The sequence below is a fragment of the Acanthochromis polyacanthus genome, chromosome 3 (assembly GCF_021347895.1).
Source record: "Acanthochromis polyacanthus isolate Apoly-LR-REF ecotype Palm Island chromosome 3, KAUST_Apoly_ChrSc, whole genome shotgun sequence".
Lineage (NCBI taxonomy): Eukaryota > Metazoa > Chordata > Actinopteri > Pomacentridae > Acanthochromis > Acanthochromis polyacanthus.
The window spans coordinates 22,754,771-22,781,341 of NC_067115.1; the positions used below are offsets into that span (position 1 = coordinate 22,754,771).

The window sequence follows — 26,571 nt, forward strand, 5'->3', positions numbered from 1 at the left end:
TTATTCAAAACTGAAGGCACACTGAACCAGCATGGCTACCAAAGCATCTTGCAGTAAAATGACATCCCATCCGGTTTGTGTTATAGCTGGAGCATCATATATCAACAGGACAATGACTCCAAACACACCTCTAGGCTGTGTAAGGGCTATTTGACCTGGTCTCCACAACCACCTGTCCTAAACCCAATCCAAATGGTTTAGGATGAGATGGACCACAGAGTGAAGGCAAAAGGCCCAACAAGTGCTCAGCATCTCTGGAAACTCCTTCAAGACTGTTGGAAAACCATTTCAGACGACTACCTCATGAAGCTCATAGAGAGAATGCCAAGAGTGTGCAAAGCAATATCAAAGCAAAGGGTGGCTATTTTAATTATGAAGAATCTAAAATATAAAACATGTTGACTTATTTCATACTTTTTTATTTACTACATAGTTCCATATGTGTTCATTCATAGTTTTGATGCCTTCAGCGAGAATCTACAATGTAGTCATGAAAACAAAGAAAAACCATTAAATGAGAAGGTGTGTCCAAACATATCCAAGAAGTAACCTTTCCTGTTCTATGTACCACACATAAAGCCTCCAAAAAATCTATTATATTCCATATTATTGCTTCTTTTTTTTAACTGTAAAGTCCTTAGTTATTGGTCAATACTGGCTTAAGATCATCAGAACAGTGTCAGATTAATTTTATGTCAACCTTAATTCAAGTTGGATTTAAAAGTTTCATTTAAATTTAAAGAACTGTGACAGTTTTTTACATCACTTCCTTGCCTCACCACTGCTTAAGTAGTTTGTAACAACCTGCCAGCTCCCAGTGTAACAAGAATCTCCACTGAAGGAAGCTCATGTTTTAACTCTTATGTTAGCTTTTAGTGCACAAAGCTTGGTGCTTTTTTCCTTCAAAGCTCCCTGAAAGTGGAATTCTTTAGTACCGAGTATGGAAGAGTGCAATACTATCAAACATTTACATTTCAGTCAGGAAAAAAAATGGTTGAAGGATATTCGGGCCCAATCCCAATCTCCACCCTAAGGCCTATAAGCAGTAAACCCTCACAGAATTAACTGACGTCACAGCTGCAGCGCAGGAGTGTGTGAGTTTGTGAGGGCTTGAAATAGTCTTCAAAGGAGGAATTGGACAAGTTAAGAAGCAAAGTGAATTTGGAGTTGCGTTTCATTCCTAGTTTGACTGGCTGCTCAGTTTGTTTATTACTATTCTTACATATTTTAGCACGCTACTTTAGGGAGATTGTACCTAACTATATTGCAAGAACAGGTGTTCAGGGTGCAGAATGGCAATTTAAAAAGGTGCAATTTTCACAACAAGTCAGTGTATCATCAGAATAACTTTGAAGCTGTTATTTTACAGTAGAATAGTTGCCTTTTCAGTGTGTCCTACCTGCGACTGTAATAGGGATCTATTGTGTTTATTTTTAAGCAAAATTCCCTGTAACTGCCAGCCACTGTTAAATCTTTTACAGCATCAACCTGCGCATCGCCAGATCCCTGGTGTCACCGATGAAAATGAGCTCCTGGCTATAATTGCTGCAATATACGTATTCCTCGTTTTCCTTAATAGCTATGTTATATCGAAACTCTCCAATCAGTATTAACCCTCAAATGCTCTGCTCCAAAGAGTCTAATCTTAATGAGGCAGTGTTTTAAGGTGCTCTTGCTCAATGATAACCACGATGGATTTATATAATACACAGTGGGATAAGGCAGAGGTAGCATGCTTTATCTTGTGACTGTATGCACTAGTAGGAGTCTGCCGAGGGAGGGAGGGAGAAGTGACAGAGAGAGGAGGGAGGGGAGAGACAGAGATGGCGGGGGGGGGGGGGGGGGGGGGGTGTAGCAGAGAACACAAGACTAGATGTTGTTACATTTATTGAGAAGTAGCTAAACCCTTAGTGCTCTGGGAATTTAAAGAAAAGAGAGGATAAAGGAAAGGTGGATGGGTGCTGCTGTAAAAGATCAGATACGAGAAGCGAAAGAAGGAAAATGAATAGACATGAAACCAAGAACGATTGAGAGCCGAGTGAAAGACGGAAAAGAGGCAGAAAGGTATAAAGACGGACAGTGATGTATCGGTGTGCCGGGCAGTCCGGTACGGCGGGGGTGACTCCCAAGTGTGCGCGGAGTATGGAATCAGAGAGAACAATGTGCCGTAAAGTGATGAGGGACTCTCAGATGTGTGACATTGTGTCTGTTCACTTGCATTGTATCGGGAGGAATCACCTTCTACCAGTCACTGCAATGTGTTTGAGACAGAAAAACAGAGACAGAGAGAGAGGAAAATAATGACAAGTAGGTAGCAAAAGAGAGCAATAAAGGGAAGATAATGAGAGAGGAAACTTGTGTGTTTGTGTGCATTCTTGCCTGCACGTGAGTGTGTGCACAGCTGAGTGCATGTGAGTGTGTAGATCTGATTTTATGTGAATCCTAAATGTGGATGAAAACCAAGGCTTTAGGTTTTTAATCAGCCCCATCTGAGCGTTGTATGGGGACTCTGAGAAGCTTTCATGTAGTTTTTCTCTCTCCCTCTCTCTCTCTCTCTTTCTCTCTCTCTCTCTCTCTCACACACACACACACACACACAAACACACACACACACACACACACACACACACACACACACACACACACACACACACACACACACACACACACGCAAACACACACAAAGCATCCCCTCATGCCTTCTGTTCTAAATTTACACCTAACATGAGAACAGGAGAGTGGGGGAGTAGGCAAAGAGGAGCAAATCAAGGTAAGAAAATGAAGACGGAGAGTGGAGGAAGAACGGTGGAGGACAGAAGTAGGTGTGGGATAAAGACAAGAGTGGAAGGGAAAGTGCACAGGAGAGCTAAAAGAGGTGTAGATAGAAATGAGGAAAAAGCAAATCTAACAGAAGGGCGAAAAAAAAAAAGGAAAGGAGAGGAGCCAGATTTGATTTAGACAGCGGGCAAGAGACATGGAGAAAGAGACCGATGGAGAGAGTTAGATAGACTAGGAGAGACAGAAAGAGCGAGAAGGACAGCGGTATATTAGTCAAGGTGTCCAGTCTATGTATTGCCTGCTGTGCAATACCACCCCTCTGATTTACTCTGCTGAGTGACTGATGAGAGGGAGGACGAGAAGGAGGGATACAGAGATGAAGGGATGAGAGAGGAGGGAGGTCTCGCAACGAGCGTTTAGGCCAAATTAACGGCACCTCATAAATTAGACTAACAGCCAAACCGGAGAGGCTAGAGGGAAGGGGCTGCTTGTGTGTGTGCGTGTGTGTGTGTGCGCGCATGCGTGTGTGTGTGTGTGTGTGTGTGTGTGTGAGAGAGAGAGAGAGAGAGAGAGTGTGTGTTTCCGTGTACACAAACAAGTATGCTTTGTGCATGTATGTGAATGATGACATGTCAAGAGGGAACAATTTGAACCAGTGCAAACAGATTACTCTCTGATAAAGTACTGATATCCAACCGCTCACTCATAAACACAATCTTCTCTTGATTATCACACATAGTGAAGCGTTCTCCTGCATGATGCACTCATAAACTGAAACAGCGGGGAGATTGTACATATTGAGCATGCCAAATTCGACTTGTCCACCTTTCACTCATGAAATATTTTCACTTTACCATCCATGCAGAAAGCACAATTAATGTGAGTGTTTGTCCAGTACATTTGAGTACATCGAAACCAGATCTGATTAAACTCGCATGCTGATATTTTGCACATGCACGTAGAAGGAAACATGATTGCACGGATTATGGTACATTATTAGCATAGCAAGGAGATGTTTATATTAATGTAAACTGTTCGTTGTCAATCAACGATTTGCATATTAAACGTATCTGCCAAATGTTCATGGTTTCCTTTAATCTCCCATCAAATCTGCTCCTGGCAGCTAAAGCATGAGTAATGTTTTCAAGGGTTTGTTTAGGCTCTTGGATAACGAAAGAGAAAGGTAGCAGTCTAGGTTAAATGTTGGAGAAATAAAAGGTAACCTGAAGGTGACTTAGGATTGAATATGTTCATTTTTTTTATTCAACCAACACCACATTTTTTTCCCGAGCATTAACAACGCAGCCTGGTAGTATAAACATAGTTATATGTAGAACACTCTGCACAAACTCCCACCCTTTATAGACCCAATCCTCTACCCCAGCCTCCTCTCTGTCCCTTAGTAGTATAAGTATGTCACATTCAGAAGCTGTCGTGACTCCAACTTTGCCCCTCACTTTATTTCAGGCTGAAATTACAGGTTGCCATTTTCAAAGCAATTAGACATATAAAACCATATTTTTTAGGAGACAGGATTACTGTAAGGGAACATTTTGCTTACCTCGGCTTGGTACAAGTTTTATTCCCCTTTAGATAATGTATGTTTTCTGTCACCGTTCAAGCTACATGTAGCATAAATCCTCCCGTATACGTTATTTATGTGACTGCCTTTACATTCTAAAGAAATGTTAACTCTGTCAGAAGTGCAAGCACTTGCCGATCGCTGTGTGATTACAGCAGTGCTTGACTGAGTGAGATACTAATACAAAAACACACACACACACACCACAACACAACACACACACACATACACACACAATAAACCCACCCACACACCAATCTTGGCAGTGTAGAGTTGATGCTCAGAGTGATTAAAGTGGCATGCTTCTGAGTGTGTCACCTGGGTGCTGCTGTATCTTAAATCAGGACAGTGGGGCTCAGATTGGGTATTGACTGGCCCGCAGAAGTCTCCATCCATCACGCTGAGAAACGATAGCACAGAGGCCGCCCTGATGTAGCCATATACCACTGATGTTGCTCACTGGCTGGCTGAGGTGACGTAAGGTTAGGGTTATGGCACCAGCCCTTATTTATGCTGCATGGCGAGCAGGGGAAAGAGGCGCGCCTCACAGGCAGATGTAGACTGACAGGCAACACGTCTGACGTCAAGATATGGATAAACACACGCTCAGCAGCTCGCACAAAGGCAAGCACACCTGTGACAAACGCAAGCTGACAAACACATATGCTCAGACATGCAACACTTATCATCGGAGATAAGGCCTCCTTTACTGTCTCTGTCCTGTTGTCGCTCACTCTTGGCGATATACACACACACATACGCACAAGCGAGCGCACACACCTACAGACGCACCACTCTGTCTTGAGGGCCTGAGCAGCATCTTTTGACTGTGTGCCTAATGATAATAAATGAGCCATCATGGGTGGGGAGGGAGGCACTAAGTCATCCCCTTCATCGACAGGAGGAAGACTGGGAGCCCCAAGGTCACCTCACTGTCAGCATCACTCCCCCTAATGACTCTTCTCGTTCTCTGACATACTCACATGCATGTGCACATGCATACCCCTGTACGGACAAAGCAGCGCAAAGTTCATGCCATGTTCGCAATCATACGCTGCTAACACACACATGTGCGTGCACAGAATGACACACAGACACTAGAGACCACCTGGAGAAACCTGCTTCAAGATACTCTGCAGTGTAAGATGAACTGTATTTATCTTCAAGATGAATCCAGTCTGAGCTTTTTGCCACAAGGTGAGATCATTTCACACTTTAAGTGTACTTGTGAGCCTTTATCACAGGTTGGATACGCACTTCAGCTAAAGAATATGTTTCAGATGGTTTCCTTTAAGGAGTTTCTCTGGGCCTGAAAAGCTGAATCATATGTCACAATAAATGTAGATTTTAAGATTAGAAAAAAATAGATTTTTTATCCTAAAACATTTTTTCCCCCCTATCTTGTTAATCATCTCACAGCCCGTGAGATTTATAGTATCTTCTGACCTCTTGAGCCGTGAACCCCTACTCAAACCACTGCTCTAATTCTTGCTCTTTACTTTTTATAAGTCAGTGAAAGCTCGTGTTCAGTGAGGCATATTGTACTCCAGTTTTCTAGTAGTACCCCTTCCCTGACTGTGCACCCTGTACAGAATCTCACCAGCCGGCTTTTCCCATTTAGCTAAACAGCAACAGATCAGATCAGGAAAGAGGAAGACAAGCAATGCATAACTGAAGCATGTCTCTACAACCTTCCTGACCCTCCTGACTTCCATCCCTCTCCCTAATGAGCTGCCACGCACTGTCATCTCTCAGAGGCAAAGACCAGAATTCAGATCCGTAGAGGGGGGCCAAGTAAATTCCTCCAGCCAAAAGACACAAACCAAAGGAGTCCAGGCGAACGTTATTAATGCTGTACTAAAAATGTAAGTTTGTGGGAGAGAGGAGGCTCGAGAAGACACGATGGAGAAATGAACAGGAAGGTAGCGCCTTCACTTTCAACTGTGGGAATTATTTTCACACACACACGCACACACACACACATGCACACATACGTTACAAGTTTAGACTGGAGCTGTAGAAAGCTAATTTGCACCACATTGAAATGCATCTCAATTAAAGAGAAACACATCGAAGTGCCAGGGGAGGAGAGAGGAGAGAGATGTGAGAGAACGGGAGGGAGGAACGGGGTGTGAAAGAGATAGTGTGTGTGTGAGAGTATGAGAGTAATAGAGGGGTGGGGGTAGAGTAGGGGGGTTAGCTCAACTGTATTTGGCAGGGGAAGAAGAGAGGGAGAGAGAAACAGAGGGGGAGAGGGTGTGTTTTCATCTCCCTCCTTTGGAAAAACATCTCATTTTGGGATGAATCAGATTTAGACAGGGTGTTAGGAGGTTGAAGCGCAGCTAAAATCCTAACTAACTTCAACCTTGTTATCACCACCTCTTTGGTTTGGCGCCAGCACACCAGGGCTGTCCCTGCTAAAACTGCGAGTGCCTGTGTGTGTGTGTGTGTGTTTGTGTTTGTACTCAGATATTTTTAAGCCCAAGGCCAAGCACTGTTTGACAGAATGGGTGGATAAGTATGAGGCACAATGAGATTTTTTAGCTCTTAGAATGAAGTATGTAGGCAAATGGCACTGCAGGCCTGCATGAATGACTTCTTGGGATTTTTTTGAGATGTGTCGAATGCTTCATTTGTCAGATTTGTGCGCGTTAAAAATTAGATAGAGTGAGTAAGTACATTTGAATGCGTATGTGCGATTTAGTGACTGTGCGTCTGAGGGAACAAACAACAACTGGAGGAAGCAAAAATAAAAAAACGCGCAATCTGTCACATTGAAAAAAAATCAGGATTTGTTTTGTATGCCGCTACCATTTTGCATGGCTTGTCATGTTCATAGGACTGTGATGGTGCTGCCAACCCACCATCTTAACAACAACACCAAAAGACAAAAAGAGCCATTCTTTCATGCTGTCGAGGGATATTCAACTCGTCTGATTCTTGGAAGCGCCCTTTAACCCGGTGTTCGCCTTTTGTGAAATGGACTGGCAGTTGCAGAGCTCCAAGACTGAAGAGCATTAAGGGAAAGGAAGTCCTTTTAATGTTACTCTGGTGTAAAATGTAGTGACCTGCTTCTGACTGCAGCTCTGTACCGCCATCATGGCAGTGATGTAATGCTAACCCTACCTGCTTTATAACCAGTTATTAGTGCTAATCAGATGATCCATATTAGAAGTATCATTAAGAAGAGCTAGCAAAACACTGTCATCATCATCATCATCATCATCATCATCATCATCATCATCATCATCTGGACTGCCATCAGTGACACTATATCAGCACATCATCTGAGAATACATCTCATTTTCACCTGACAAAAAAATGAACTGATGGGGGTTGCAGAGGCTAAATGATTGGTTTGTTGCATGATTGCTTCGCCATGTCTACAGCGGGGTTCAAAATCTCTACAGAAACATCTGTGTGAATCCCAGACTGGAACTCATCTAAACAGAGAGCAGCGGGTAAATCGAGGAGAGATGACACGAGGCACTTTCCCACTGAAACGAAATTTTCTTTCATACATTATTAGTTTTATCTTAAACGGAGCTCCAAACATAACATAAACTCTGATTATTGAATACCCACAGCTGCCCCACTGGTCCCATATCATTTCTTTCTGCGTTTTCACCTCATCCGCTCGGCCACTGGGAAGACTAAATGAAGATACGGTGCGGCTGAACCTCAGCTCTTGCCCAGCATTTTCCTTTTATGTGACCTGAGTTATAAGATGCCTTCAATTGTGTTTAAGTCAGTGGTCTTGTTTGGTCAATCCTCTGAGCCTCACCTTGTTTGTGCTCGCAGTCCTGAAGCTAAGCTAAAAATAAGCAGTGGCCTTCTTTCATATAAACCTCGTGCTGGTGACAAGCATGTCAAAGCCGGAAGAACGCACCGTGTATCAGTGACAGCTCCATATATAAATATATAAGCAAAGAGGAAAAACTGCTTACATGGGTTTTTCCTTTTCCGCCAATACTATGAGTTAGCATAATCCCTCTTTCTCCTTCTCTCTGTCCCTCTTTCTTTATGCTCACTTATTCTTTCCTTGCATCCACATGGCTGAGCAGAGCTGACACACACACACACACACACACACACACACACACACACACACACACACACACACACACACACAATAAGACACACACACACACACACATTCCTGGGTACATGCCTCAACAAATGATGGCCCCATACTGTACTCGGACAATAAAACACATCAGCAAACTACTCAGACAACCTCCACCGGCACTTTGTCTTGTCTTCTGTGTCTTTATGGCCTCTCAATCTGCCCTTGATGACACCGCTTATGAGCCTGTAAGCGGCCCTCCGTTGTGCACGGGCTGACAGATCGAGTTGTCATTACATTAAGTAGGGACTCTCTATTAGTGCAAATGGTGGCACATAACCAGATAATCGGCTGTGGACAGCAAGTGTGGCTATGTGGGAGGTGAGATGCTAGCGGATGGTGTGTGGGAGAGTAATGTTTTATGTTGGAGAAAGTGTGAATATCTCCATTATAGACAGGCTTAATTGATAAACAGGACAATAAAAGCAGCAAATGGCCCCATAGATTTCTGCCTACAGCACAGCCAGCAGTACTGTAGGATGTCACTATATATAATGGGCAGTAATGGCACTGACAATAATAGCATATTAAGTAGAGGCTTTAGAACAGCATCAGATAATGTCATCATTGTGGAGAAATAAAAGACTAATAAAATCCCTCTCATAAAAGGGGGGTTAGGCGGCTCTTCCCTGAGGGATCCCTCAAATGTTTCTTTCTTCTCACACTTCTCTCACCTAATCTCTCCCCCTGCCCCACCTCCCTGTAATTTACTCCCCCCTCCACCCTCCGTGATAGGAATACTGACAATACAGGCAATTGTCACAAATGGCCACGTTTAATTCTCACGCATAATGAGCGACAACTTCGCAGCCATGGGGCTAAAAAAAAATGTGAAAGAGAGAAGCGGAGGAGCTGCCGCGCTGCCACGCTCCTGTTCTTTGTCGTGAGGAAACAATTCATTAAGTGATCTTTTTTTTTTTTAACAGTAATAATAAAGTGAAGCGTCATTTTTAGACACGCCCGTTTCACATCAGATGGAGCACTTTTTTTTGTAACGCACTGAAATCGGAAGAAAAAAAATCTGGCCAAAGTGAGCTCACCACAATATCCGGATCAGCGCTCGGTGTACGGAGAATCCCGAGGAGTTTCCCGTGTCTTTCTTCACCCCAAGTTGAAGACAAGCGATCGGATGCGGTCCCACAGTCCCGTCTCAACTGCAAAAAAGAAAAAAAAGAAAGAAAAAAAAGGTAAGACCACACTGAGAGAAAAGCACGTCAAGCCCGGGGACGCGCACATCCCGGGCAGGCAATCGAGGTCAATCTCCCCGCTTTTGCAAACCCACCCACCCAAAAAGTACATCAATAATTACACACGCTTAGCTCACTAATCCGGGGCAGTACCTTTAAAACGAGACGGGATGACCACCGGAGAGTCAAAGAGACGGAAAAAAAGGAACCGGGCAAGGCAGCGGCTGTCAAATTTGACTTCAAACTGATGCTGACGATGCGCACCGAGATAAGCTCCGGAGGAAAGAGAGAGAGACGGAGAGAGGAAGGGAGGGAGGGAGAGAGTGAGAGAGAGAGAGAGAGATGGAGGCAGGAGGGAGAGAGAATCCACAGAAATGAATTTCAAAAATTCACCACTTAAAAGTTAGGCTACTCAAGTAGGTCAAGATGTGAACACAAACCATCATCATCATGCATCTCTATAAAATATTCCGAACTCCACTGAGGTACAATAAAATACAACAGCAATAAAATAATGATATAGTCCAGCCACAAGGAAAGGCTGAGAGCAAGGCAGAGATGGAAATTATTTCATTATTGTATGGGCTGTTTTTTAAACTCATACAGAAAGTTTGAATTAGACAAAATGCAACAAACCGAGAGATTTCATCCATCTTCTCGTTCTCTAAGGTGCAGAAACTTGGTCAGAATAAATCCCTTGCATCTCACTTGCAATACTTGTTATGCTGTTAATTCAAAAAGAAACCGCAAATCCAAGATTCCCCGCACAGAGTCTATAATTTCTCGCCTATTACCAACAACTGGGAGTCTTCTCTTTTCTCTTCTTCTGCAGATAATGAATACAATAGTCACAATCATGGCTGTGAACTGCACAACAAGATTTTCAGATTTTCCCTTTGTCGCAGCTTTTAAGTGGCAGAGGTGAAGACCTGAAATAAAATTAATAAATCATTAACCTGTGCAGGGGGAAAGTGTGCAGCTCGCTGTTTCGCACAACAAGGGTCACACTGTATGTTTAATGAGCGGGGCTGTTGTCTAGGCTATCATCTACTCACTTAATAGATGAGACGAGGTGTGTCAACATCTGGGCGGTTTGCAGCCTCAGCTAAATATTTTCCACGGGGGGGAAACAGACATATGGTACACTATGCACACTGTATGTCAAACAGTGTATGGGTGAATACACCCAACAAATTACACATAAAAAAGCTTTCATGCAAGTCAAAGTTATTACCAGCAGGAAGTGAATTATGTCAAATTACTGACATTTTCTATCATTCAAATGAATTGCATGCCTTTCATTCATTCGCCCTCATCGTGCCCACACAGGTGACACCTTGCTCCTCTCTGGACTTGTTTGCCACAGCCTCGGCATGACGCCACTTCTTAAATGAGCACAAATAGACCTCTATACTCTGGTCAAATATTACAGAATCATCACAGGGACATAATGATAGCCAGAGGTAGCAGCTACAAAAATCTGTGTAGGTGTAAAATTTCATTTTCAAACTGATTCTTTTTTTTTCTTGGTGTGAGGCGAGAGTGCTAACCAATGTAGTATTTTATCAGACTCGTATTATTATTTGACTTTGTGTTAGACTTCCATATCAAAAATTCTGCCGGCAGAGGGTTTGTATCCCATCTCTTGAATATTTTTTCTTTTATTAACTTCAATTTTTGCTGCTTGGTGACGGCTGCCCCTCACAAGGTAAGAGTGGCAGTTGTGAAGGAAGAAAAACTGGAGGAAAGTGAGAAAGAGCCGGGATGGCAGAAGTGGTAGAGAAGATGGATGGAGCGAGTAAGAAAAAGGGCAAAGTTCAGTGTGAGATCCACGACTGTCTCATGCTACCTTTCCTGTCCATAGAGAGAAGGAGCGTGCAGGAAGGAGGAGGAGGAGGGGAATAATTCCAAGTGCTGAATCTTTTGTTTTCATATCTCATTCCTGAGTCACCACTTCATCTGTCCACCTACCCCTAGCTCTCTTTTCCTGCGTGCTTCTCTCCGTCTTTATCCTCTCTACAGCTCTCTCTCAATCGTCCTTCGTTCCTTGCTTTCTCGCTCTCAATCTCTCCCTTACAAGGAGCATCTCTTGTTTGTTCATGCACCCAAATGTCTGCAACATCCTGCTCTCTATTTACAGAGCATGTGGGATGAAGTGTGTGTATGCCTGTATGTGTGTGTGCGTCAGCTTTGTACTTGTGCAACTTTGTGTATTCATATGTATATAGGTTCATAGGAGTGTTATTTGTGATATGTCTAACAATGCTTACATTTTGAAATATTGATTTTTGCTCCTTTATACAACTCCCAGCTTTTGTAAACTCTCATGTTAACCACATGACACTGTTTACTAAAAGAGGCAACAACGATGGAAGATATTTGACTGTATGTGAATCAATGAGTCAGGTGGCCATGTTCCAGAATTGGTTGATCAATCGCATCATTTTAATTTCTTCTCGAAAGGATAGACAGTGGAAGTCATATAGAAGGGCAGAAGTGCATATCATAAAGCCTTTACTTTCAGGATTTAAGTTTCAGACTCCTTCTTTTCCTTTTGAAAGCCGTGTTGGCTTCAGAGTGGTTTATTTAGGACACTCTGGGACTCAACACTTCAGTAGATTCAGGTCTAAACCTGGATTTCAAGGTGATGAATCTTATTGCTATGCACCTGCTGTTTTATCTGTATCCATCTGTCCATCTTTATTCTCTTTCATGAATCACCCAAATAATAAGAGGTAATTCTTTGTCCATTTTTTTTCCAGGCTCACCCAGGTATGCATTGAGGCTGCATGTGCCTTACTAAACAGCTGCAGACCTTGGAGATTGGTAGAATACATGAAAAAAAGTAGAGCTTTGACTTTTGAAGCAACACAGACCAGTATTTTGTATATTCAGGACACCTTACAAAACAGTTTTTCTGCTCAGTGTAGAACAGGAAAATTTGATAAACTAGCACAGATTTTTTTTTTAAACCTACACAATACCTTTGATTAAGAGTCATTGGAAAACTATTAAAGCTGTATAGTGGAAAACTCCTCATCCCTCTGTCTTAATTATCCATCCCCTGGGCTGTCATCATTAAGGCAAGCCAGACACTGGGACATATTTGGCATTATATTTTTAATGCTACAACAACCGGCTCAGCCAAAAAAAAACACCACAGATTATTCACAGTGTGTGTCTTGGCTCGGCTCCATATACAGTGACACATTATTATACTTTATTCCCCTCCTCTTCCTCCTTCCCTGCACCCTCCTTCCCCCACATCTTCTCCACTCACCTCCCCTCCTTCTTCCTCCGTCCTCCCTTTCCCGTCTTCAGATGCATTTCTTGTCCTCTCTGGAATCAGAATGGAAAGAACAAAGCTCCGTCATACATGTTCTGTCAATTCACTTACAAGGCCTGTATTGCTGTGTATGTGTGTGTATGTGTGTGTGTGCATGCGGGGCTGACGGTGCATTGTATGTGTGCCAGTTGTTTGTGTGCCTCTCTGTGTGCAGCAGGAAATTCAAAACTAGGCCATATCGACCACCCAGGGGTTTGAAAGCTCAGGGGGTACCAAAGCAACATGGTTTAAATAAGAAAAAAAAATGTTTCAAACGCCATAAAGGGGAAAAAAGACAACGCATGTGCACATTTTCGTGCACACAAGCAGACGTGCATGTACAAGTACACAGACAGCCACCCCTCCCATCTGATGAACGCCTGGCTCACGTTATGCTCAAAGAGGAGCATCAAACACTTAATCACACACACATCGGAGTAAACCTCTCCCAGCTTGATAAACATCAGTATTTCATTTATATGGCCCCCCTACAGCTCGCGCTGGTGGCCAGCCATTTTCCTATAGATTAGGGCTTCCCCTGTTGACAGCCCTTGAGCAATGGCCTGCAGACCTTGTCACTATTGATCCCGTTCAAGGTATAATTGATATGAATGGGACCTGGTTTTTAATTTTATCTCTGAGGTTGCGGTTTAACTCACCCTTTGAGCACATTAGTAGTTGGATGGTTTAAAGTGGGAAGTTTTTACTGTGTGTTTTGGAGGTGTGTCGGGTTGGAAATCACCTACGCAAGCGTACAATTACCACTGAGTAACAAGAGAATGTAAATTCAAATTCCAGCATAAAATTATCTACAGAAATTAATTTTTGAGAGGGTAAATGCTTGACCTTGCATTCCCTTCAGATGATTAGTTCAAAGACATTATACCAGCGTTTGTCTGTAGGTGACAGGGTGAAGTGGTGGCAAGTGTTCCACTTTCAAAATGACTGGGAATATCAATAATGCCATTAATTTAATTATATATCCTGTCCTGCCACTACAGGTCATCACCTCCCAACTGCATCTCCATTGAGACATTGATTATGTTATTTCGCTGTTGACCTTAGGACCTTAGGTTTTGACACGGCATAAGATAGAAGCGTAATGTAACCTCAAACTGTTAGGTCAAGTCACCCTGTTGGATACTGGAGATTAAAGCAAATATTTACGATGCCCTCTTTCAATTAAGGAAGAGCAGGGGGCAGCTAAACACAAGTGTCAGCTTAATGAGGGTGGACTCTAGACTTTGGATGAAAAGAGTTGATGCTGCTTTGAAGGCAAAGGGTGGCTATTGGCTCATTTTTATTTGTCTCAAGTGTTCCGTGGCTTGTTGGCACAATTCTAGATTTTGTTACTTTAAGTAGCTTAAAATTGAGATAAATGCCAACATTTATACTTGAAAACACATCTCTACCCACTACAAACTGACTGAGGTGACATGACACAGTTCTAGCTACAAGTAAAGGCTAAAATTAGCATGACATACATTTAAAGTGTTGTTTATATGTATATTTATATATACTCTCTTACAATTTCATGTTTTCCATGAAAACTCACACTTTAATTCACATGCTGGCATAATTGCAGAAGGGTTTTCTAATCATCAGTTAGCCTTTCAACACATTAACTAACACAATGTAGCATTAGAACACAGGAGTGATGGTTGCTGGAAATGTTCCTCTCTACCCCTATGTAGACATTATTCTAAAAATCATCCGTTTCCAGCTAGAATAGTCATTTACCACATTGACAATGTCTTGACTGTATTTCAGATTGATTTAATTCATTTATCTTCATTGAAAAAAACAAAATAAGGACATTTCTAATGATCCCAAACTTTTGAACGGTGTATGTATCAAAGACAAGGACAAGACAGAATCACTGATGAGTGTAAAGTGTTAGCTAATCCTGTCCTATTTAACCTCAAAATTTGCATTTAGCTTGTTAGCTAATGCTTAGCCGCTTTTGTTAGTTGTGTGATAGACTACTCACTTGTTCAGCAGTTTTAGTGGCAACTCTACCTCAGTGTAAGGTTCAAGGTTCAAGGTTTCCTTCTTCGTACCCACAGGTAAATTTGTTTAAAAATTACAGTGCTGAAGTGTTTCCGTCTTCACTGCTGTTCTGGACTTGTAGTCACCGCACTTAAGTTTTATAGAATTTTAATAAACAGCCCTTTTTGCAGGAGTCATTTTCGACACGTTGCAGTAGGAAATTCACTGGTATAAATAATAAAAATAATTTGCCGCTTCCATTTCAGGGTCCTGGCATAGACTTTCTTTTCAAAGCAGACATTTTGACTAGTCACAGCAGGAAAAGCGCAGGTGGAATTAATAACATCACTGTTGACTCAGTTCCAGTAAGTGTCCCAGTAAGGCATGGCAGTGAACCAGTGTGCACCAATGCAAGACCGTCCCTAAGTGGAATGCAGGTATCATTAGTACAATTGTGCTTTTTCCTGTTCTGACATGTCTTAATATCTGCTGTGGAAAAAAGCCTACTGTACATGCTGGATCAGTGTCACACTGTCCTGACTTAGTGAGACTACTGAATAGAAGAGAGCCATTATTAAAGCCATTATTAATAGTACTGGTTCCACCTATTCTTTTCTTCTCAGTTTTCTTGAAAAGAAAGTCCATTACAAACTGCATGGGGGGAATGTACAGTGATCAGCCACAATATTAAAAGCAGTGATAGAAGTGTATAACTTTGGTCATTGTTATTCTGGGGTACCTTTGATCCTGGCATTCATGTGGATGTTACTTTCACATGTGCCACCCACCTTGTCATTAGACCATGGCATTGGCACTTCCTAACGCCAGCAGCTTCCCCCAGCTGGAAAATGCACCTTGCCACATTGCAAAAACTCCTCAGGAGAAGCTCGAGGAGCATGCCAAAAAGCTTAAAGCACTGAACTAGAGTCCAAATGTCCCAGATCCTAGTCCTGTTAAGTATCCCCATGCTGCTTCGTAACAATTCCAGTCACATTAGAGATCCTTTAGTCCATGGCCTGACAGGTTTGAACTTTTTTGGTGTGGCCATGAAGACTGGCCGAGGAGCAAGACACGTGGATGTTGTGCTACAGGCAAAGTTCGGTAGGCCAAATGAATCCTATTTACAACAGTGGCGTCCAGGGCAGACATTTAAACTGTTGGCCAAACCAAAAGAAAATGACAAGGAAAATCCAAAATAAAATCCTATTTTCCAAAAAAAGTACACAAAAAAGGAAATATTTGCAAAACTCGACTTACACTTACGGAACTGGAAAAATGTCCCAGGGCATGTGCTAAGGTCTGTAACTGTACCACACCCTTTCAGTGTGTTCATCTCCAACTACAACCTTCCCCCTTTTATACAGGCGGATTCTACCACCTCAAAAGACAAAATTCAATTATCTAATTTAAACCATTCACAAGAACAACAATATACAAATTAAACATATTATCAATTGTACACACACTTCATTTATTTTAAAAATGTTTACTTTAAATATATTTTAATAAAAACCAAAAAAAACCCAAAACCCCTAAACACCCCTCCTGCTCTACCACACTTGGTTTCCTCCTCTATGAACTCATGGGGCGGCATGGCTCAGTGGGTAGAGTGGCTGTCTTGTAACTGGAAGGTTGAAGCTTCGATCCTCGGCCCGTCGAGCTCATGTCGAGGTGTCCCTGAGCGAGAGACTGAACTCCTGATGGGTTGTGGTTAGCGCCTTGCATGGCAGCTTCTGGCATGAATGGGTGAATGTGACGTATCATGTAAAGTGCTTTGGATAAAAGCGCTATATAAATACAATTATTTACCATCTACGCTCCAGGTCTGGTTTGGCACTTCCTGTTCAATGGCAGATGAGATGACAACAGAGAGTGAAGGTGGAGTATGTTTTCTTTTGTAGCAACCTAAGCATGTATTAGGCGTGCTTTGAATGCAAAGATTAGCAAATTACATCCAAACAAGATGTCAGAAAAGATATCCAAACAGCAAGATTGGAGGAGAGAGGCCTGCTCCATGTGTAAAAAGGTAACCTACACGACATTAGGCCAGTAGTTTTAATGTTGTGGCTTACAGGTGCATCAGTCTGAAGCTTGGTGGTGACTTTAAAGTGCTTGGTGCTGGGTATGTACTGAATCTGCTGGGAAAATAAATAAAGCAATCTGGCCAAGCTGTGAGCTCAAAAAGCATGAAATTTAAGTAAAGCCATTGATTTAACAGAGGAGATGATAAGCAGCTGTACCTGCGGACCCCTGTGGATGTATTATTTTCTGCAAAGAGCCAGTGAAATGTTACTGATTGCAACAGTTGAAAGATTTTACTATGGGGAAATAAATAATCCATCGGTAATTTATCCTTTTCTAAAAATAATCAGACTTTATTCATCATTGCCATTCTACAACAAAAGTCATTGTGTTGATGATAATTTTGTGGTAATGACAGTATTGCACACTTGTCACTGGAATCCTATTAGGAATTTGAATCTGATTTTAATGTAGCTCTGCAATGCTTTGCCCAGTTTCTCTTTGGAATTGGAGTCATAGCTGGTACCAATGTTCAGTGTCAGTGCAATAGGTAGTGTGATGGTGTTCATGCAGTGTGGCGAAGGGTAATAATGTGAAGGTCAGAGTTTTGTTGGTAGTTGACTGCGTTATATGTTCAACTTTGGTGGCCATAATCCATGTCCAGTCTCAGACCAGTTGCCACATCTTGACCAAACCTCAGCCTTACAGTGGTTGCCATGCTTTTACAGGAATAACTGATCAAAAATATGTTCAGTTGAACAGACTTTAGAAAATCATCCATTGTAAATGCTCAGTTTAGTGAGCGCACTGAGCCTGTTAGAAGACTCTCAATCTCTGTCTCTCTAACTATTATCAATAAGGATGAATATGTTTTCTCTGTAAGTTTGATGGGTGCATGTTTTCAGATCAAGTGCTTTAACAGATTGCATATTTATGGAGCTTTCCACTACAGTAATGGCATTCTGGCCAGGAGTCAACTCACATTTTCTGGTAATATTCCTATCTTTATGTGGTGTCAGATCAAAACTAATTGCAATACCCCTACTTGTCAAAACACCGGCACTCTTCTGCCACTAATGATTTTCTGCCCCCTGCTAAATTGGTAAGGGGAAATGAGCCAAGACAAACTGTTTTTTTAACGCAACTCCTAAATTTCAGCACTGTAATTTAATTACTGCAAATGAAACATTTTGTAATTTAGCACTGTGCTACTATGAATAACATGGAGACAAAGTAGTTGTTTTTTTACACTGCCCTTTGAGCCATTTCCATCCATCCATCCATCCTCTATACACCGCTTTATCCTCATTAGGGTCGCGGGGGGTGCTGGAGCCTATCCCAGCTGACTTGAGCGAAGGCAGGGGACACCCTGGACAGGTCGCCGGTCTGTCACAGGGCTACATATACAGACAGACAAGCTTTGAGCCATTTCACATTTGAAATATTAAAAGTAATTATGCTTGCTTCATTAGGGTCATTATCAAATTATCAACAGTGTATGATTGCACCAAACTGAGATAGATGTGCAGATGCGACTCATCAACGCCTGCAAAATTCCAAAAATGCAACTTTTTGCTACTGTACAAACAGCAAGGTGCTCAAACCCTGAAAGCACGTTCACAGAATGAATTGCTCTTCCTGTGCAGAAAGCAAACCACCATGTAAAAAAAAAAAATAGGAAGGGGGGAAAAGAATAGTGCAGGAGAGGGAACAGATGAGCGCTTTGGAGCCAGTCTCTGTGGCTTAAGATGTTATGCATTAATTCTCTAAGGGCCTTGAGGTCCCAGTTTCCCATGTTAATTGATATCCCCATTAAAGAGATGAGTAGGCTTGGGGAAGAAGAGAGAGCCAGAGAGCAGAGAAGTTACTGCAAGGTGTTGTCGAGAAGAGAAAGGAGAGGAGGAGGAAGATGAGGAAGGAGATGGCGGGATGGACTAAAGAAGGGAGAGAGGCCAGGGAAAGTAATGCTGCTGGGAGGATGACCCCAGATGTTTTACAGTCAGTTTTGGGGATAAGTGCGAAAGTGTCTCATCCTAAGTGTAAATAAATAGCGGCCTTACATTATGTACGTGTCTCTGTATGTGAGATAAAGAGCAGGACATGGAGAAACCACAGAGGAAAAAAAAAGAGGGTGCTTGTTGGCTGACAGAGCTGCTCTCACCTAGTTTGGGATGAGTCACAGTTCGCAGAGCTGTTAATTACGCCGACGGCTGAATCAAAACTTGGAGAACGAGAGCAGCTGTCTGCGCATTTACATATCACACAGCCTACATGGAGAGCAGGGGAGGGAGGTAGGAAAGATGGAGAGAAGTGAAGAAAGGTAGAGAGCCAGGCGAAGATAGAAGGGGAACTGATTTGGAGAGGGGAAAAGAAAAGAAAACTGAAGAGGGAACCAAAGCGGATGCAAAGACAAAAAAATGAAAGGTAACAAATCAGGGCAGGGGACAAAGGTAACGGAGGGGAATGTGGGGCGTAAAGAACGAGTGACAGAAGTGAAATGATTAGAGAAAAATGCAGCAACGATCAGTTGATGTGCGCCACCAGTCGTGGGATTTTGCCTTTATTTTTGTGTCTTACCCCAAATCTCTTGATTTTGCATGGTGAAGTCAGACAAGAAGTTTTCTTTGCACTTTTCAAAACCCTACGCATTGTTCCTGACGAGAGTAGCTGACAGTAAAAATCAAGCTTTTAGCTTGTAGCTTCTGATTCACAAGCTGGATTTCCCTTCTTTTTTTTTTACTATTATTTTTTTTATCAGTAACAATTGTTGTATTAGTTTTATTTCTTCCCCCCCTCCCCACCACATTTGTAGAACCGACAGCCTTGAGGACCAGCACTGACCAGAATAAGACTTTCTTTGATTTCAAAGTCACAAACAAGGCAAGCCATTAGCATACAGCTGCCAACAGGCTAGCCTGCAGCTGCACTTAAAGCCTTTAGTTTCCTTCCAAAAATAAAGCAACAAAACAACACAAGGAACACAAAACCGAGTGGCTGCTTTGCATTGGTTTACCACTTGAATACCAAATACGGTGTTTACATTGATGCAAGTGACTGGTGTGTGTGGCATTATTATGTATACCTCCTGTAAAAGTACTGTACCAGTGTGATTTGTGTTATATACGACACTTTTCTTCTGTTGCAAGTACAGAAACTGAAATTCTATATGGGAAATGGTGAAAAAGAACAAATTAACTATTGGTTAACTATTATAATATCAGTACATCTCATTCGTGACTTTGGCAGACTTTATATAAATCCTGCTTAGATACGCTACCAGTCAAAAGTTTAGACACACCTTCTCATTCAGCGGTTTTTATTTCATTAGTTTGTAAATTGCTGATTAATACTGAAGAGTGTTAATCTTCAGTATTAATCTACAATGTAGAAAATAACACAAATAAATAAAAAGCATTGAATGAGAAGGCATGTCTAAACTTTTGACTGGTAGTGAATACATTTCTTTCATTTAGTTTAAAATGTGTCCCCCTGCAAGGAATTAAATCTCAAAAAGAATATCACTTACGCATGGTGTGGCCTGTAGCTTCCTGGTGTAATTGCACTTCTTTATATTTGAAATGAGGGCTATTTATAAATTTAAAACACACTTTCTAATCAGGCACAAAAAGTGGCACTTTCGAGGAAGGGTGAAGGAAAAGCAGACAACAGGAATAATAAGCGGCGCTAACGAAGGCGAAGGACAGGTAAATCACATTCTGCTATCTCACGCCGTTTTTGTTTTTTTTGAAGGAGAACTGTGAGTCGGGGACAGCAGTTGTAATTTGCCACTGGGAACAAATTAAATTAAAGTGATCTCCGACTCAAAATTAAAATGCCATCTGAGGCAACACTTTACAATCAAGTTTATCATCTGCTTTCATCAAACGGACTAGGTCACTGCTTTTTGGCCACGGTGTTTACTGGACGTGAGCGGAAGGCAAATGAGATGCTTGTGTCAATCACAAAGACTTCGTTCATGACAAGCAGGTGGCTGTGGTGGCGGCGGTGGTGGAGGGGCACGAACAGGGTCTCTAGCGAACAGTCTCTCTCAGTCTTAGTCATCAGAAACTGCACTCGGCTGAGTTACACAGAAAGAGGAGGACAGAACTCCATGTTAACAGACATGTGGCTCTGGAGCTTGACTGATATTTTTCTTTCTGCAACAACAGATTTCCAGTGATATCTTTTGAAGAACATGCAACAAAGAAAATGACAAACACAACAATCACACACTTTAATAATCAGGGAAGGTGATTCATGTAACCACATAGGTGCACCTGTGATTCCCATGTGGATATGTATTACACAGTGTGTTACGTTTAAGTCATCCATGTGGCTACGTGTTTGGTCTTTAACTCCTCTGTGTTGTTACAAAAGGGTATTGTTCTCTTCCAAATGTTTTTAAGGTGGGTTTTTGGAAATGCATATTCAAATGTTCCTTCGTCAAGTTATTGCTCGAATAGTTAACAGAACAGAAACATGATTTGCTAAGTGTCAAAACTCACAGATGCTGCTGTACTGTCCTTGAGTGAGAAAAAGCCAAAGAATTCTGCAAGTTGCAAAGCACAGTACCATTGAAAATGTAAGACTGGATGGATAGCATAGAATAATAAAACATATAATAGAAAATTAGCAGTTTAATACAACAGTATTTGGAGCACGAGTTCATGAGTAAATGTCTTAGAACATATGAAAGCATCAAAATGATTACGATGATTTCATTTATTTTGCAATCAAATAAAGAAAAAAGAGAGTAATATCCCACACATAGCTACAATTTAACATAACAGATAAGGTCAGGGTAAAATACACTACACTACAATATAACGCATGTAACCTGAGTGTGAATCACACTTTTCTCCAGTTTTTTTGTGGTTTGTTAAAGAAAAGAAATGCTGGAGTTTGTGTACGAAAAACAAAAATAATATCCACAATTCTCTGTTTAAATTCATTCTGACATTTCACACAGAGTGCTAAAGTTTTATCTTCAGGAATTAGGTGAGTTGAGTGGCTCATGAATTCCAAGTAAGAAGGAACACTTCAACTCTTCTGACCCTGGAAGTCACAGGCAGGATGTGCTGCTTAAATGCAACTTGCTGCTGTTTTCTGAGGATTGCTGAGTTTGGTAAATTTATAGAAAAAGGCCACCTGCTGCCACTATGATTAGAATGGATGTAGCATCGTTGTGCCTCACGTCTGTTTCATCAAAATTGGTAAGTGTTGCAGTTGAGAATTTTAGAGCAACTTCTATAACATCCGCGTTTACTGGTTTTTGTTATAAGGCTGTGATTTACTTTTTTAACATGCAACAGGAAAAATATATTCTTTTCAAATTTCATTCTGGCCTGGTAATGCAGACAGTAATCATACTGACTTTCAACGCTGACTCTCAGCGTATCTGCAATTTTTTTCGAGAGTGAGATGTGAAGATGCCCTTTTAATGTGAGATAAACAGGCTGGATGCAATGTTTTAATTTAAGAGAATTTTTGAGAGAGCAGACTAGATGTTTTCTTTTGCTTTTAGCCTTTATGTGGAGACTTTGTATGTCAATTTCACATCTCACTCCCATTTAGTCTCTTTAGAAACAGAGAAAATAAGCATCTCCCAAACTGTCGAACTACTTGAAATAAGTGAAAGCCAAACCAAAAGACATCCAGTGAATGGCTGGACATGGTACTCTTGTGAGGACAAAACAACATTCTTGCACTGTCTCCTAAGAAAGGAGGCTGTACTTCAGAAATGTCCGGTCACGACAGTCAAATCACACTCCAAACAGACAGATCTATTGAACAGAGGATCCTTCAGTTTCCTAAGACAATCTGACATCACACAATAGGTATTTCAGCTGCATCACTGGACCTTGTAGTATTCACTGCAATTAACAATACGACATTTCAAATGGCGACTGCGCAGATGGCCAGTGAAGAGAAAAGACTATGTAGCACTATCTCTGGGTCCTGCCAATATTAACTACATGACACAAATGTTGGCAGGGAAACCAAGAATGATATTGATTATGAGTGAAGCCTGGACATCTGCACAGTGGATCTGATGAGATAATAACACAGTCGTCTGTGATTTCCATCCATCCTGCCATCTAGCAGCTTCCCTATGAAAAGATTACTTCAGAATATCTTCTGTCACTGGACAGGGAGGAAGAAGATTTCAGTAAAAGTATTTTCGTCAATGACTTTCAAATAAAAGTAATCAGATATTTTAAGTCTTCAGTAAGCAAGCATGCAATGTTTTAGTACCTAGACATGATTGAATTGTAGCAAACTAGTGCAAATATTTCTAGGTTTGAAATTTCTGTTATACGGTATGTTGTGTCGACATTAGCTGTTTGGATAACTATGACTTCAGGAAAAAAAAAGCTCTTTATTCTCAATTAATTGCTAGTTAACAGTTTTGAAATGCTTGATTGAAATATCCTAATCACTCATAACATAAAACTGTATTTGTACCATCAAAACAGCTCTGACCCATTGAGGTATGGACTGGAAGTCCTCTGTGGCACTTTGCTGTGGGATCTGAGCAACAGATCTTTTTGGTTCTGTGGATTAGGATGTAGACAATTTGAAGACCGGGTCAGTGTCTTGGGACTCTGGTCATGTTCGTCAAGACATTCCTGTGCAGTTTTTGCAAAATTGCAGGGGGAATTGAGAGGCTGCTGCTATTTGGTAGCGTCATTGCTGTGAGGAGTTGTGCTTGGTCTGGACCCAAGCAGGATCCAAGGTTTCGCAGCATAAGATTGTATTGTAACATGATGACCAATGTTCTTTGTTTTACCTGTCAGTGATTTGAATGTTTTAGTTAATTTCTGAGAGGTTACAGTCATAGTTAGCCTTGTCTCCAATGCAGCATCGAAGAAACTTTGTTTAGCAGCTTAGTGAATTCAAATGCATGGTGACGTAACATCCACAATCACACTATTAATGGCAATGCAGATTTGCTTGTTACTTAGTGGTACTGTTATCTAGGTGATAGCTTTGGTTAGGTTTCAAAAATGAAGACAATACAGTCACAGTGGAGTGTTGCTACATATTGGCATCACCAATGCTTAGTTTAAAAAGAGCCAAAATTCTCAAAATGACCGAGTTCACTTGCTGAGTTGCTAAATTCTCACGAAGTAGGAGAATTAAATCTTAAACATGAACAGTGCTTGTTTTGTAGTCAGAGTTGTCTTTGCCAGAAAAGACACTAAATCTATTTCAGTGTGCTTTCTTGCCCTTAGAATGTAAACTGCTGATGCAGACTCCATTCGATATTCAAACATGCAAAAGTTATTGCATGTAAATCTGAATTAGATTTTTTTCACAAAGATATTTTAGTTTTACATGAATGTGCAAGCAGACACTGCATGGATGGGTGTCACTTGCAAGGTATTCTTAAAGACAAAGTTAGGATTTGTTGTAATTTTAAAAAAAATGTCAGTGATTCGCAGTAAAGGTATATAGAAACTCTGATTTAAATGGGCATCACATTTGACTCTCAAACTTACATATTACTGCCACTTGATACAAGGCAGTTTCCCACGCCTTTGCAGGAACAGCAAAGACAGAACAAGTCCTGAAAAGTCAGTGCAGCTGTAGCACACAGTAATCGTGTAAACATAGGCTTCCAGTGTAAAGCAATATCTTAACATCACAATAATCATCATGGGGACACCCGTGAGGATAACTGATAATGTGATGATCAATATTATCCTAAAAGCCTTCCGTTTTCTGTCGTTCATCCCCTCCTTCTGCCTGGCGCCTTCCCCCGGACCAGGCTTTTTTAGGGCCAGAAGAGTAGTAATACAGCAGTAAAGCTTCACCAGAATGCACACTCCCATCTGCACCGTCACAGAGCAATGAAATACCACATTCAGAAAGACGCTGAACAAGCCAGAAATCAGCGTTAACAACGAGATTATCCCAGACAAGATCAGTTTGTACTTCAGTGGCTTTAACCGCAAGAACACCACAGGTTTGACTACGGCAAGATAGCGCTCCACACAAATCACTGCCAGAAGTAATGGACGGGCTGTGACTATGAGACCCAGGAGAAACCGTCTGATCATGTCCAACAAATACAAGTCTGGATTGATGTACAGAGCCATGCTAAAAAAGTCAAAAAAGCAGATGGAGATTTCAATAACAGCAGTTGAGAGAGTGTAGAACTCCGATGTGATCCAGTTTCTTGATATTATAGTTTGCAGGATGTAGATACTGACAGGGAGTCGGATGAATGGGCCGACTATGTTGGGCAGTGGTCTTAGACTGCTGTTCAAGAGCAAAGGCAGTGAGGAGCTGTTTCCAAGTGTGGTGTTACTCATCCTGGAGGCCTCTGGAAAGAAAGCTGACATAATTTCAAATGGCATGACACTTCAGGCAGCACGTTTTTAGTTAGATTCTCAGCTAAATTTGTATATTTGCATCTTTACAAGTTCTAATTCATCCTACTTTGTCCACTCACTCCTCAAATTTTTGTGACAGATTTTGTTTAGTGTCTCAATAAGACTGTGTTCATGCAATGCCTGCTGTACAAGTATGACTTGTGGCAATAGGTTTTCAGAAAAATGCAGCTATTACATTTTACTCACATATATTTATTGACATAAATTTTAGACAGACTTTAAGTGTTTAATCTCATCTGTAATTTTGAGTAAAGAAATTCTACCTAAAACTTTGTCAGAGTAGTTGCAGTGTTTTTGTCATAAGTAGCGCACATTGTATCTTGTAATCACTGTGATTGCGGTAACAGAACAACAAAATAAATTCATTCAATTTTAGAGATATTTGAAGAATTAAAATAACAATTCAGCTACCAACCTGTTGCACTGTTGGCTCACTCCTGTTGATCTTATGTGCTTGTGCTGTCTTTTCTCAGTTGCTCCTCAATACGCATATTATGCCTTTTCATAGATTGTGAAATCCAAGTTACGCACAACTAATATGTAAATGTAGTATGTAAATACTTAGCTGCATGAACCATCGATACAGTGACATGACTGATCACCCTTCATTATGAGGCAGGGTAGAGAGCCAAGTTGTTTACATAATATGGAACTAAATGCCTTTGAAAAACCTGTTCTATATTGTATTTAGAGATTATGAAAATGTTTGATATGATTCATCTCATCGTTATGAGAAACAAAGGTGGTTGCATGTGTAACACCCGTCCCATGTAGCTAAGTATATTTCTAATGAAATCGTAGGGATGGTAGTACTATGGGCGGGGTCCTGGGTACTTGACTAACATAACATGACTGAAGAGCTAACAAACGTTATCAATTCACTCTCAGTTAAAGAATAAATGACGGTGCCTCCAAGTGGTAATGAAATAATGAAATTGAGTTACTAATTTCTACCACTAAACTTTACTAAACTCAAGTAACCTCTAATTCTAAGTAAAGTATGACACACACACAATACTTTAAATTCAAATCTCATATTATAATTTGTTTTTTGATATCTGTTTTTATTGAAAAAAGAAAATCGGAAAACGGATTGGTTTTCCGTTTTCCGATTTTTGTTTTGAAAACGAAAAACGGGAAACGGCCGTTATCCGTTTTTGGTG

General features: G+C 41.2%; 2 protein-coding genes across 2 annotated transcripts in view; one reads left to right on the forward strand and one right to left on the reverse strand.

Annotated features, from left to right (window-relative positions):
* ptprdb (protein tyrosine phosphatase receptor type Db) overlaps window positions 1–9,640 on the reverse strand; it is a 155,521-nt gene extending 145,881 nt beyond the window's left edge. The window contains 1 exon segment of the mRNA XM_051946554.1: window positions 9,527–9,640. The gene's annotated coding sequence lies outside the window, so the exon portion shown is untranslated.
* si:dkeyp-118a3.2 (neurofilament medium polypeptide) overlaps window positions 9,558–26,571 on the forward strand; it is a 50,464-nt gene continuing 33,450 nt past the window's right edge. The window contains exon 1 of the mRNA XM_051946555.1: window positions 9,558–9,673. Within this exon, the coding sequence (XP_051802515.1) occupies window positions 9,616–9,673 (58 nt within the window). The 5' untranslated portion in view covers window positions 9,558–9,615. The remainder of the gene's footprint in view (window positions 9,674–26,571) is intronic.